This window comes from Schistocerca serialis, chromosome 8, assembly GCF_023864345.2.
Source record: "Schistocerca serialis cubense isolate TAMUIC-IGC-003099 chromosome 8, iqSchSeri2.2, whole genome shotgun sequence".
NCBI classification, from domain to species: domain Eukaryota; kingdom Metazoa; phylum Arthropoda; class Insecta; order Orthoptera; family Acrididae; genus Schistocerca; species Schistocerca serialis.
Window position 1 is genome coordinate 351,158,613 of NC_064645.1, and position 13,789 is coordinate 351,172,401.

General features: G+C 38.2%; 1 protein-coding gene across 4 annotated transcripts in view; it reads right to left on the reverse strand.

Moving 5' to 3' along the window:
- LOC126416643 (sister chromatid cohesion protein DCC1) overlaps nucleotides 1-13,789 on the reverse strand; it is a 108,490-nt gene that overhangs the window by 3,791 nt on the left and 90,910 nt on the right. For 3 of the 4 annotated variants that reach the window (XM_050084432.1, XM_050084436.1, XM_050084435.1), the window contains 2 exons: nucleotides 13,122-13,247; nucleotides 10,836-11,013 (listed from right to left, as the gene is read on the reverse strand). In XM_050084432.1, coding sequence (XP_049940389.1) covers nucleotides 10,836-11,013; nucleotides 13,122-13,247 — 304 coding nt within the window. Of the gene's footprint in view, nucleotides 1-8,801; nucleotides 8,859-10,835; nucleotides 11,014-13,121; nucleotides 13,248-13,789 lie in introns of those variants that run through there. The other variant, XM_050084433.1, reaches the window with a different exon arrangement.

The window sequence follows — 13,789 nt, forward strand, 5'->3', positions numbered from 1 at the left end:
GATGTCCTCAGGTTAGCTAGGTTTAAGTAGTTCTAAGTTCTAGGGGACTTATGACCTAAGATGTTGAGTCCCATAGTGCTCAGAGCCATTTGAACCATTTATCTGAGGCAGTTAAATAAAGTGTCTGAAGTCACCCCCATGGATTGGGGCGATTTCAGACACACGTGTTTTTTAAATCTCTGACCGAAATTACAGTATATAGAGGGTGAATTCGGACAGTTACTGCCTTTTTTTTAAATTCTACATGCTTTTTATTTGATTTTGGTGACATTTTACACATTTTAAGGCAGCCCTTTGTTACAAATAAGTGATACGGACTGATGGTTTCATCATATTTGATCATGTTGCTAGGCGGGAGGATTTTCCAGCTTTGCCTTGATATTGGAGAAAAACATCTTAACAGTCTCTTTGTTCACTTCTGCACGAGCTTGTTTAATATTTTCGCCTAAGCGAACGGAAAGATCTTCTGACTGTAGTTTGAGGAATAAATGCACCCATTCTTCTCCTGGCAAATTATTACGAAATTTCTTCTCTTTTCGGCCAGATTTATCAAGGGAGCCTTTAGCTAAATGTCTAATACCCAATTTAGTCAAGGGAAATCCCCAATGTTCAGCCCTCAAGATACCTTGCTTCAACATTTCTTCTTATTCTTTATTTAGCACTGGTTGTCCTCCCATTTTTTTCAGATGTGCTTCCTGCACTTTATTTTGTAGGGTTGATTTAGGTATACCATACAAACCACACACTTTTCTGTGAGATAATTTACCACTCTGAATATCACAAACAGCTTTATCTAAAAGTTCCGGGTCATAATTACACTGTACTGTAGCTCTTCTCCTGCTCTTATACATTCTTGGCATTGTCCGAAATCATCCCACACAGTATACAGTTTTCCAAAACCGTCGTTATTTTATAACCTTGCACGAGAAACTCGACAAACTTGTACAGAAATTGTCTCAATGCTGTTAGCTACTGAGCACGTCGACAATTACGCTTACAATAACTTCCTGCTCAGATTAGATTAAATTAATACTAGTTCCATGGATCATGAATATGATATTTCGTAATGATGTGGAACGAGTCAAATTTTCCAATACATGACATAATTAAGTTAATTTAACAACACACTTAAGTTAATATAACAACTTTTTTATTTTTTTGTGTTATTTTATTATTATTTTTTATAATTTTTTGTTTGGTTTTTTCTTAATTTATATCTAAAAATTCCTCTATGGAGTAGAAGGAGTTGTCATTCAGAAATTCTTTTAATTTCTTCTTAAATACTTGTTGGTTATCTGTCAGACTTTTGATACTATTTGGTAAGTGACCAAAGACTTTAGTGGCAGTATAATTCATCCCTTTCTGTGCCAAAGTTAGATTTAATCTTGAATAGTGAAGATCATCCTTTCTCCTAGTATTGTAGTTATGCACACTGCTATTACTTTTGAATTGGGTTTGGTTGTTAATAACAAATTTCATAAGAGAGTATATATACTGAGAAGCTACTGTGAATATCCCTAGATCCTTAAATAAATGTCTGCAGGATGATCTTGGGTGGACTCCAGCTATTATTCTGATTACACGCTTTTGTGCAATAAATACTTTATTCCTCAGTGATGAATTACCCCAAAATATGATGCCATATGAAAGCAATGAGTGAAAATAGGCGTAGTAAGCTAATTTACTAAGATGTTTATCACCAAAATTTGCAATGACCCTTATTGCATAAGTAGCTGAACTCAAACGTTTCAGCAGATCATCAATGTGTTTCTTCCAATTTAATCTCTCATCAATGGACACACCTAAAAATTTGGAATATTCTACCTTAGCTATATGCTTCTGATTAAGGTCTATATTTATTAATGGCGTCATACCATATACTGTACGGAACTGTATGTACTGTGTCTTATCAAAATTCAGTGAGAGTCCGTTTACAAGGAACCACTTAGTAATGTTCTGAAAGACATTATTGACAATTTCATCAGTTAATTCTTGTTTGTCAGGTGTTATTACTATACTTGTATCATCAGCAAAGAGAACTAACTTTGCCTCTTCATGAATATAGAATGGCAAATCATTAATATATATTAAGAACAACAAAGGACCCAAGACTGACCCTTGTGGAACCCCATGCTTGATAGTTCCCCAGTTTGAGGAATGTGCTGATCTTTGCATGTTACGAGAACTACTTATTTCAACTTTCTGCAGTCTTCCAGTTAGGTACGAATTAAACCATTTGTGCACTGTCCCACTCATGCCACAATACTTGAGCTTGTCTAGCAGAATTTCATGATTTACACAATCAAAAGCCTTTGAGAGATCACAAAAAATCCCAATGGGTGGTGTTCGGTTATTCAGATCATTCAAAATTTGATTGGTGAAAGCATATATGGCATTTTCTGTTGAAAAACCTTTCTGGAAACCAAACTGACATTTTGTTAGTACTTCATTTTTACAGATGTGTGAAGCTACTCTTCAATACATTACTTTCCCAAAAATTTTGGATAAAGCTGTTAGAAGGGAGATTGGACGGTAATTGTTGACATCAGATCTATCCCCCTTTTTATGTAAAGGTATAACAATAGCATATTTCAGTCTATCAGGGAAAATGCCCTGTTCCAGAGAGCTATTACACAGGTGGCTGAGAATCTTAGTTATCTGTTAAGAACAAGTTTTTAGTATTTTGCTGGAAATGACATCAATTCCATGTGAGTTTTTGCTTTTAAGCAAGTTTATTATTTTCCTAATTTCAGAGGGAGAAGTGGGTGAGATTTCAATTGTATCAAATTGCATAGGTATGGCCTCTTTCATTAACAGCCTAGCATCTTCTAATGAACACCTGGATCCTACTATATCCACAACATTTAGAAAATGATTATTAAAAATATTTTCAACTTCTAACTTTTTGTTCGTAAAGTTTTCATTCAATTTGATGGTAATACTGTCTTCCTGTGCTCTTGGTTGACCTGTTTCTCTTTTAATAATATTCCAAATTGTTTTAATTTTATTGTCAGAGTTGCTGATTTCAGACATGATACACATACTTCTGGATTTTTTAATAACTTTTCTTAATATAACACAGTAGTTTTTAACTCCGCCAAAGCCGGTCCCAAGCCCGGTTGAAAAAGGAGGAGGGGGAGGAGTAACAACCTCGTTAAAAAACCTTGGTTCACCTGGCCCGGGTGATAGTACCTCGTAAGGGTCCCTTGCCAGGGTAACGGTGAAGACCTCAACGGCAGTGAAGGCGGAGATGAAGATCATCGGAACGGCGGAACTGGCGGCAGAGGTGAAGATTAACCAACGGTCCAGAAGGCGGAAGAAGACACTATATGTCCCAACGGCTTTTGGAGCGGAAGAGTTATCTTCAATCAGCAGCGTCTGTACTTCAGAGAAGCGGCTGCAAAAGGCGTCTGTACTCCAGAGGAGCGGCCTGAATTAACTTCTTAGTGTAGCGAACTAAGTCTTAGTGGAAGGAGGTGTATACCTCTGGAAACAACAGCTTTAACCAAGTATCAGAAATGGAAGGTGCAATGAGAAAGTTTCCTCCCCGTGGTGGTAATACCGCCGAAGCTGGGCATTCGGATCCGGGGGCCCAGCATCATTGCGCAACAGACCAGTCGGAGGGTCCTAGGATCCCTAACGCTAAACATAGGAACAGACATCAAACGTTCATAGGAACACTGAACGTGAACTCAATGCTGAGAACAGGTAAACAAAAAGAACTGACAAAACTAATGGATGAACACAAACTAAAAGTTCTGGCTATACAAGAAACAAGATACCCAGATGAGGATACAGTACAGGCAGACCAGTACAGGATTTATAAAGGGAAACCAGCACAGATAGTAAAGAATACAAAAGGTCTTCGGGTATATGGCACAGCATTTGTGATACATAACTCATTTTCTACTAAGGTACTAGAATTTAAATCTAAATCACCAAGAATATCATTGATAACATTCAGAAATAAAAATAAAAAGTACACACTCATAAATGCCCATGCACCAATAAATAAAGACAACCAACAAAATCCAGAGAAAGTGCAGACATTTTGGGAGGAACTGGAAGAAACAATAGGGAAGATCCCTGAGCAACACACTACAATTCTGTTAGGAGACTTTAATGCACAAATTGGAAGAAACGAATTATCAAAAAGCACAGGGAGGTTTACAGCACACACTAAAACTAACATGAATGGCCAGAGATTAGTAGAGTTTTGTGAGAAATTCAAATTGAACATTATGACAACTAAATTCCAGAAGAATCCCAAAAAACAAACAACATGGAAATCACCGAACAAATTACTTGGCGAGTTCCAGATTGATCACGTGGTAATAAGTTATGATAATTCAAGGGACATTCAAGATGTACAGGTGGTGAAAGGGGCCAACTTTGATTCTGACCATTATCTGACCAAAATTAAGATGAAATTAACACCAGAAAGAAGTCACAAGAGTGACGAAACAAAAATAGCCAAATACAGAGTACAGGACTTAATGCTCAATCAGCAAGTCTTAGACGACTACAAGGAAAAGACAGATAAAATCAAAAGTCACAAATGGGAAGAAATTGCAACCTCAATACGAGACGCAGCAGAACAAACAATTTTACTAACCAAAAAGAAAAAGCATCCCTGGTGGAATGAGGTCTGTGAGAAAGCACTACAGAAAAGAGCCAGAACTTGGGAGAAATACAACTCAACCAAAAGGCCAACTGACTGGGAGCAGTTCAAGACGCAAAGACGTGAAACGACGAAAATCATTAAAAGTGAACGAAGGAAATATGACACACAACAAATACAGAAAATACAAGATGAATTTTCTAAGAATAATACACGCAATTTCTTTCAAACATTCAGAACTACAATAACAAGATATAAACCACCGACACTCTGCTTCAAAGATGAAAAAGGAAATCTGATCACCAGCGTGGAACAAAATTGCCAACACCTAGCGAACTACTTTGAAACGCTGCTAAGCTGCAAAAGACCTGATGAAACCTTGACATTTGAGAAGCCTAAGAATAAGCTACCAGACTCTGAACCACCTAATAAAGAAGAAATTAAAGAGATCTTGAAAGGATTGAAAAACAATAAAGCATCTGGTAAAGATTCGTTAGTCGCGGAACTACTGAAATACGCAGGAGAAAACTTAATAAATAATTTCGAGGCGCTGTTTGAAGAGATTTGGAATACAGAGAAGATTCCGGAGGAATGGAAGACAGCATTGATTCATCCGTTACATAAGAAGGGTGCCAAGACAAATGCAAATAACTACAGAGGTATCTCATTGTTATCAGTGGCCTATAAGATCCTATCCAAGGCACTACAAAACAGGATTGAAAATCAGGTAGAGAAAGAACTGGGTGAATATCAGGCTGGGTTTAGAAAAGGAAGATCATGCAGTGAACAGATATTCAGGCTACTCTCCATAATACAACTTCGCGCACGCACATCGAAAAATCTGGTAATTACATTCATAGACTTCAAAAAAGCATATGATTCTATTGATAGACCAACTCTGATTAACACATTAGAAGAATTTGGGATTGATGATAAAAGCAAAAGTCTAATCCAGGAAACCCTTACGGGAACAAAATCGCAAGTGAAGTTTTTGGGTAGATTGTCACAACCGTTTGTAATTGGAACAGGTGTTAGACAAGGGGATGGGCTCTCCCCGCTGTTGTTTAACATTGTCCTTGAAAAAGTGGTCAGGGAATGGAGAAAGAAGATGGCAGAAGCTGGAGTGAAAAATGGGATAACGTTAGGAAGAAATAAAACAAAAATTGAATGTCTGGCATTTGCTGATGACATGGCAATATTGGCAGATGACATCGAAACAGCAAAGATTCAGATAGAAATGCTGCATGAGATCGCTGAGAAGACAGGTCTACAAATATCGTATGGAAAGACAGAACTGATGATACAGGACAAAACAGACCCAACACAGACATTGCAAACTAAATATGGAATAATTAAGAGAGTTCATAAATTTAAGTATCTAGGGGAATGGATTACACCGACAGGGTTACCAAATGTTTCACTACAGGAAAGAGCAATAAAGATGGAAACGGCATATCAGCTATGCCGAAATGTATACAATAAAAAGTCGATCTCCATCAATGCCAAGCTCAGGCACTACAATGCGGTAATAAAACCAGAAAGTTTGTATGCGATTGAATGCATCCCACTGAACAGAAAACGTCTGTTGGAGAAATTGGAAATAAAAGAGAGAAAAATACTGAGAAAGATCTTAGGACCTAAAAAGGATGGACAGGATTATAAATTGCGATCCAACAAAGAGTTATACGAGAAAATTGAAAAACTGACAACATCCTTTAAAAAGAGAAGACTGAGTTTCTATGGGCATGTCAAAAGAATGGCACCAGAAAGAACGGCAAAGAAAATCCTGGAATACATGGAAAGCAGAAAGACACAAATTAACTGGCTGAAAGAAGTAAAAGAAGACATTGCAGAAATGAACATTATACCAGAGACAGTTTACAACAGAATGGAATATAGGAATGCCATCAACAAAATACAGGGATTCAAAGACCGAACGCAATCAAAGAAGACGGGAACAACCTGGTCGCAAGAACGTAAAGAAGCCCACTCAGAAAAAATGAAGAAGTACTGGGAAGAACGCAAGAAAAAGCACAAGAAATGACTGATGCTTAGCGTAGTCCAAAGTTGACTGTAACGAATAATAATAATAATAACAGTAGTTTTTATAATGTTTGATAGTTTCTGGGTCACTACTCTTTCTTGCTGTCAGATACATTTCCCTTTTCCGGTTACAAGATATTTTTATACCCTTAGTAAGCCATGGTTTGTTACAAGGTTTATTACGAGTATATTTAACTATTTTCTTGGGGAAGCAGTTTTCAAATGCATTTACAAAAATGTCATGAAATAAATTATATTTTAAATTGGCATCAGGTTCACGGTACACCTCATCCCAGTCTAACTGCTGTAGGCTTTCCCTGAAATTTGCAACTGTTAAATCATTGATTGAACGTACTACTTTGGAGGCCCGTTTAGTATTGCTGAATGGAGCTATGTCATATATTGTAACTAGCTGTGCACCATGATCAGAAAGACCATTCTCAACAGGCTGAGCATTTATCTGGTTAAACTTATCTTGGTCTATAAAGAAGTTAACTATCAGTGAGCTGCTATCCTTTACCACCCAAGTAGGAAAATCAATAACGGGTATCAACGCAACAATAGAAAGTTTTCACTTTACGATAATGCAAGGATTTTTAACACTGAGACTGTTCGTCAGTTATTCACCTAGGGAAACAATTGAAGCAAAATAAAATTTGTGGAAAGTGATAAATGCAATCTTGCGCTTAAAATATCTGGTGCACGGACGTTAAAATAAGTAACTCTTTGTTTCTATGCAGTGGTAAAGAGCAAATAAGCCATACTGCCCGAATTCGCCCCGGTGTCCGAAATCACCCCGTTTGATGGTACCCAAAATTCTTACTGAACAACACAAAAAACAATGGATGGACAGGACACTTCAGTTTTTGACACACTACAATGGCGAAGGAGATGGTTTTCTATCTCTGATAGTCACGGGGGATGAAACTTGGGTACTGCATGACACCCCTGAAACAAAACAGCATTCAACAGAATGGAGGCACACTTCATCCCCAACGGAGGTTAAGCCTAAGCAAATCTTGACACCTCGGAAAGTCACATGCACTTTTTATTTTTTGAGGGGGGCAGGGGGGGGGGGGGGGTAGGACAAGCATTCTGCTGGATGATTTCTTACCAGGAGGCCAAACAATCAATGCCCATGGTTACCGCGAGACCATTAAGAAATTGCACCATGCAATACAGAACAAGCACCAAGGATTACTGTCAAAAGGTGTAATTTTTTCCACGATAACGCCCAACCTCACACAGCGAATGTGACCAAACAACTCTTACGGAAATTTCACTAGGACGCAGTTGATCATCGGCATACAGCCCAGACCTCGCTCCTAGCAACTTTCATCTTTTCTTACACCTAAAATCTGTCCTTGGCGGGCAACACTTCAGCGATGATGATGAGCTGAAATAATGTTACCACATGGTTAAATACACAGACAGCAACCTTCTATGAAGAAGGTATACAAACACTTGTGCCACGCTATGACAAGTGCCTACAAAATTTCGAAAGCTATGTAGAAAAGTAGTTTAACAGTTGAAGATTTTTGTGAAATAAAGAGTTTTTTCTGTATCTGCACATGTTTGTTTTTTATAACCAAACGGAACTTACTTTGTGGACATACCTCATATGCTGTATGCTTTGAAGGGTGAAGGCAGAGATGGTGGTGGGTTCCTAGGATCAAAAGAAGACAAACTGAATTCATGGGCACACATGTCCTACTTCTTGTTAGTACTGAGGTACTGGTACTGTATGAAAATGTACTGTGTATTCCAAACACAACACACTGTGGTGATATATTTGTTGTAGGAACAGTTGAACCATCCATGCAATACTGAAAAAAGCTGTGGTGTCTCTTGACATGTAACACACTGTGATTATTTATGATAATATTATATGGCACATAGAAGGGATGAAGATTTCAAAAGGAAAGTTAGTAGTGAACATTGCGAACTATGAAGCAGCTGGTCATGCACAAAATAATGATACAATATTCCCACCAAGAAGAAGGTAAACAGCTATTGATACAGGGTGTTTAAAAAAAGTGTCTCATATTTCTATGGGAGGTGAGAGTGGTCAAAATTAGAATAGTTCCTTTAATTATATTTCAGAAACCCTTACCTGTCCAGTATTGGGCTGCTTTACTTGTGCCAAGTAATGTGCAGTATTCAGTGGTGTAGGCCATCACAAGAGATGCAAATCCTAAATCAATCATGGAGGTATTAATGTATGGGCAGGAATTGTCAGTGACAGACTCATAGGGCCTTACACTTTACCAAACAGATTAACAGGTGCTGTGCATCACAGATTTCTGTAATGAAGTACCACTGCTACTGGAGAATGTTACCCTTGCAGAAAGACAATGATTGTGGTTTATGCACAACTGGACACCATCCAATTTTCTACAGATCTTGTGACAGTTCCTCACTGCAAAGTTTCAAGGGTGATGGATTGGTATAGGTGGTCTGGTTGCATGGCCTCTCCATACACTGGTCCTGAATCCACTGGATTTCTGGCTATGAGGACATATAAAAGCTATGCCAAACCCATCAACGCTGCACAGACGTTTATACAGGAGCACATGACCAAATCATGTGACAAGTCTAAATAGAACCAGATGTATTTGAAAGAGTGCATGATTCACTGTGAAAAATGGCTGAAGAACACATCAGGATACTTGGTAACAACAAGCAGCACTGCCTACAAAATCTACTTCTACATAATAGGCAGACGGGAATACGACAAATTCGCCCATGTCTCAACAGGTATTGGTTTCCAGATATATCATAATAGGGCCTTAATAATACTTTCATTACAGTTGCCAAAGATTGTAATTAGCCTATACAATTCGTATACCTGCAACTGTGGAAAAAGAGGTTGATAAACAAAGAAGACAATGTGTTCTTACTGTCGTTCACAATAAATGCAGTATGATAACATGACATAGTCAATTTATCCCTTTCACTTATAAACATTATAATAGGATGTTTTGATTTACAAGAACATCTAAAGTAAGTTAAGGCTTGTTTTAATCTTTCTCTAGTTAGTGCCGTGAGTAATTCAAGGAGAACAATGGATACTGAGGACTAATAGCAAAGAACACTGAACTACTTAGTTAACAGTAGGTGCTGAAACTACATATTGTTCGAAGATTAATTTGCAGAAATTACAATTAAAACTTAACTCATTAAATTAACTGAATACATCAAAAAATTGTTTCTTTTTAACAATTTCTTCTGCTACAAGCGTTAAGCCCAATTATTTTTTTAAATAATGAAATTAACATGTATAGTTACACAAACAATACTTTTGACAAAACTGTTAATTACTTTGAAATTAATTAAGGGCTGACTTTGCTAACATGTTTTCAAATAGAGCCAAACAGATCCTTCAAGAATACTAGTAGTTGCTCCTCCAAATGTTTATAATTAGTACAGAATTTATATTTGTCTATAAGTCAACAATAGAATTTAAGTTATGAAACAATTACCGATTTCACCCTATGAAAAAAGTTACTAAACTAGGAATAGTCAAAATAAATTAGAAAATCAATTACATACATAAAACTAAGCAATTTTAAGGAGACAGGTGGCAAAAGAAGATGGGAAGTAAAAATATCCCAGCTGGCTTTGTCACAACAGGACAAAGCAGGAAGCTCGAGTAACAAGGCTACCGGTAGCATCCCAACCCGGCGCACTTAGGGAGCAAGTAGGTGGATTACTGACAATGGCACAGCAGTCAGCGTGGCAAGTAGCAAGCATGTCTGCTACAATCAAAGGGGTAAGACTTCCTGTGAGTCAGTTATAGGCCTGTAGTGCTATTGCCTGAGATGTATTTGATATGACCGAGTTTTGGGTCTCTGACTAATGTGCTTGGGTCATTAATAAACATTAAATTTTTTAACATTTCTTTGAAGATTTGGAAGCTCATTTATAAAGTGAGGAACAGAGGAGGACACACAACTGAAGCTTGTGATATGTCTCATACTGCAGTGCAGGTTCTCACTGTAACTCTCTACTCTTTTATATGAAGGCAAAAGACGTCCCATGTCAAAGAGGTGCAAGAATTGTTAAATGCTTCTGTTTATCTAGCAGAGTTCTATAGTCTACACAACTTCCGGCAATATCAAGTATATTAATAACATAAAAATATTCATATTAACATATTTTTCGAACTTACTCAATGTATGGATATATTTCATTCAGTATCCACCTCTCTCGAGTTTGAAACAGAATACGAAATCTTTCATTTATGTCCTCAGGCAGATCAACTTCAGGAAAATGCCAAATAACTTCTGGTTTGCAATCCTTCTGCATCAGAGCTATTCCATCAAGGTATTCCACTTTTGTCTCCATACCTTTGAAAAAGAAAATTACAGAAAATACAGTATCTAAAAATGAAAACTGTTTCCTTCCACACAGTTTTACACGTTTCTTCACTGAAATGTATCAAGGACCCTGTACTATTTTCACAACAATGAGAAATATTAACAAGTATCATACACTGGTAAAATATTATACTAAATTCTTAGAAATGATGACACTGCATTGTACCTATCTGTTGCAAGACAAAGGCTGCACTCCTACCTGAGGAATGCACTCTCCAACAAAGACGCTGAAAAATAATTCTAGCATTAATTTACTGTTTAATAATATGGGTGCTAAAACGTCAATAAAAATATATTGTGCCAAAGGCCCCACCTTCAGCCCTACTCCCAGATTCAACCAAACAGCGCTCGTCAAAGATTTACTGTCCTACACTCGTACTCTCTGCTGGAAATATCACTTTGTCACGAAGAAAAATAATCCTAATCCTACTCCTAATGATCCAACTCCCCAAGACACTATCCAAATTGAACCCTGCCTGGAACAGTTCCGTCCTCCGTCACAGCGGGACCCACCTCCTCTTCCTCAAAATCACCCTCTCCAAACCTTCCAGGAATTCCTCACTTCCAGCCTTGCCTCTCAATCCTTCTTGAAAAACCTTAATCCCACTCCCAACATCACCACTGCTGAAGCCCAGGCTATCCGTGATCTGAAGGCTGACCAATCCATCGTCATTCTTCCGGCGGACAAGGGTTCCACGACTGTGGTACTTGATCGTCGGGAGTATGTGGCTGAGGGACTGCGTCAGCTTTCAGACAACGCTACATACAAAGTTTGCCAAGGTAATCCCATTCCTGATGTCCAGGTGGAGCTTCAAGGAATCCTCAGAACCTTAGGGCCCCCTACAAAACCTTTCACATGACTCCATCAACCTCCTGACCCCACCGACACCCAGCACCCCTACCTTCTCAATAATAGTTTGGACCAACCTCATGGCTTGCGTAATCCAAATCCCTCGCCCCCCACCCTCCATCTCCCAATACATCTTTCTCAATACTTTTTGACTACAGTAAATAAATATATACAATCTTGTGTGGATTTGTGTACAGGGGTAAAAGTAAATCTGCATTCTCCATTGCTTTCCTCAGGTATGAAGTGCCACAGGTTCAGCAGGGAGCCGAGTCAGTCTTGTTTTGGGCTGGTCTCATGTACAGATGTCAGATGCCTCTCATCACAGTCAAGGGTAATTCGAGGATTATGCAGTATTGGGATAGGAACAATCAACCAAAAGCTGAGACCTTTCGAAATTTACAGTACATCACTGGACGAACCCTCGTCATATGTTTGACAACCTCAGGAAAGCTGTCATTTAAGATTGAAACAGGCTTGAGCAGTAACATGGACAGCATGACAAGGAGATACAAGATTATTACTGTGCACAGGGGAGGAGTAACGTGGTACTGAATGTTACCCAGCTGCAGATTTTGTTCACTTTTGAAGAGAATGCCTTTATATTAGTTATTGTTCTGTTTTATTTAAACAAATTAATTATTCTTTCACACCTGCTTCCCTTGAACCTAAGTCCACAAACATTTACAAATATGCAAGCCCTGTAAAACATTTTTTGAGCAGTTTTTTTCATACTTTATTTAGAGTTAATGGATAATAAGATAAATGGTCAACAAGCACACTCTTTACAATGTTGGCAGTTTCTAAATTTATAAAGGCAAACTGTGTTTATCTCTTTGGAAAATCCAGGATGGAATAATGACAATGTTATGAAAAGGATAGATTGCTAAGCTTTTGGCCACTAGGCCTTCTTCTGAAATAGGCAACATACACACTGCGGAGTCCATTCTCTGTGTCTGGTCATGTGTGTGTGATCTGCATTCGCATGAATGTGTGTGTATGTTGTCTATTCTGAAAAAGGCCGTCTGACCAAAAGCTTACGTGTTCAGTAGTCTTTTTGTTGCGCCTGCCTGCGACTCAACATCTTGGCTATACGGTGAGTAGATCTATCTTTCTCATGATATTGTGCTTGTCTCCCTCATTCTCATCTCTCCCCCTTTTTTTTTGACAAAGAAGTTACAAGAATTTTTGGCAGCAACTGACTCAGAGCGTTATTAAATGAGAATATTACCTTCTGGAACACACTGTCCCCATGCCAGCATGAAGTCCTGCAGGTTGAACTGCCCAGCTGGGCGCAGCAAAACTTCTGCTAAAAACCTGCACACTTCTCTTTCACGTAACCTGTACAGTGGATTCCCTGCAAAATGAAAAAGGTAAAAATTTTACACATAAGCACAAGAGAATGCTTACTAAACTATGGCAACATTTTAAAATTCAACCCTTCCTCTGTGAACTTCATAATGCTTCTGTCCACAAGTTAGGACCAATCTTCATGATTTAAAGAAAATCTGGTGGACTTGCCAGATCTGCCTGCTCAAAGCCTGACTCTAATCTCACTAAACCTAGAAGAGTAAATGGCGGTTCACACACTATGATCTGTATGAACTCATATCTGCACATAGCAAACAGTGTATGTGAACTGCAAACACAGCAAATCTGGCACATGAAATTATCTAACTCTTGTGTTTGTTCGGTCTATTGCTTCTAATGTTTGTGTGCACTGAATTCTAAAATAGCTGATACTCGTCTTTGTTGCTGGGAGTTAATTGGGGAATTTATTATAATAATATAAGAGTCACATGTGTTTGTGGGAAGTAAACAAGAAGAATACAGTGACTGGGATCAGGAGGTAGCTATTTGTAGATCTTTAACACAAAAAATGAGAGCAGTTGACCCAGC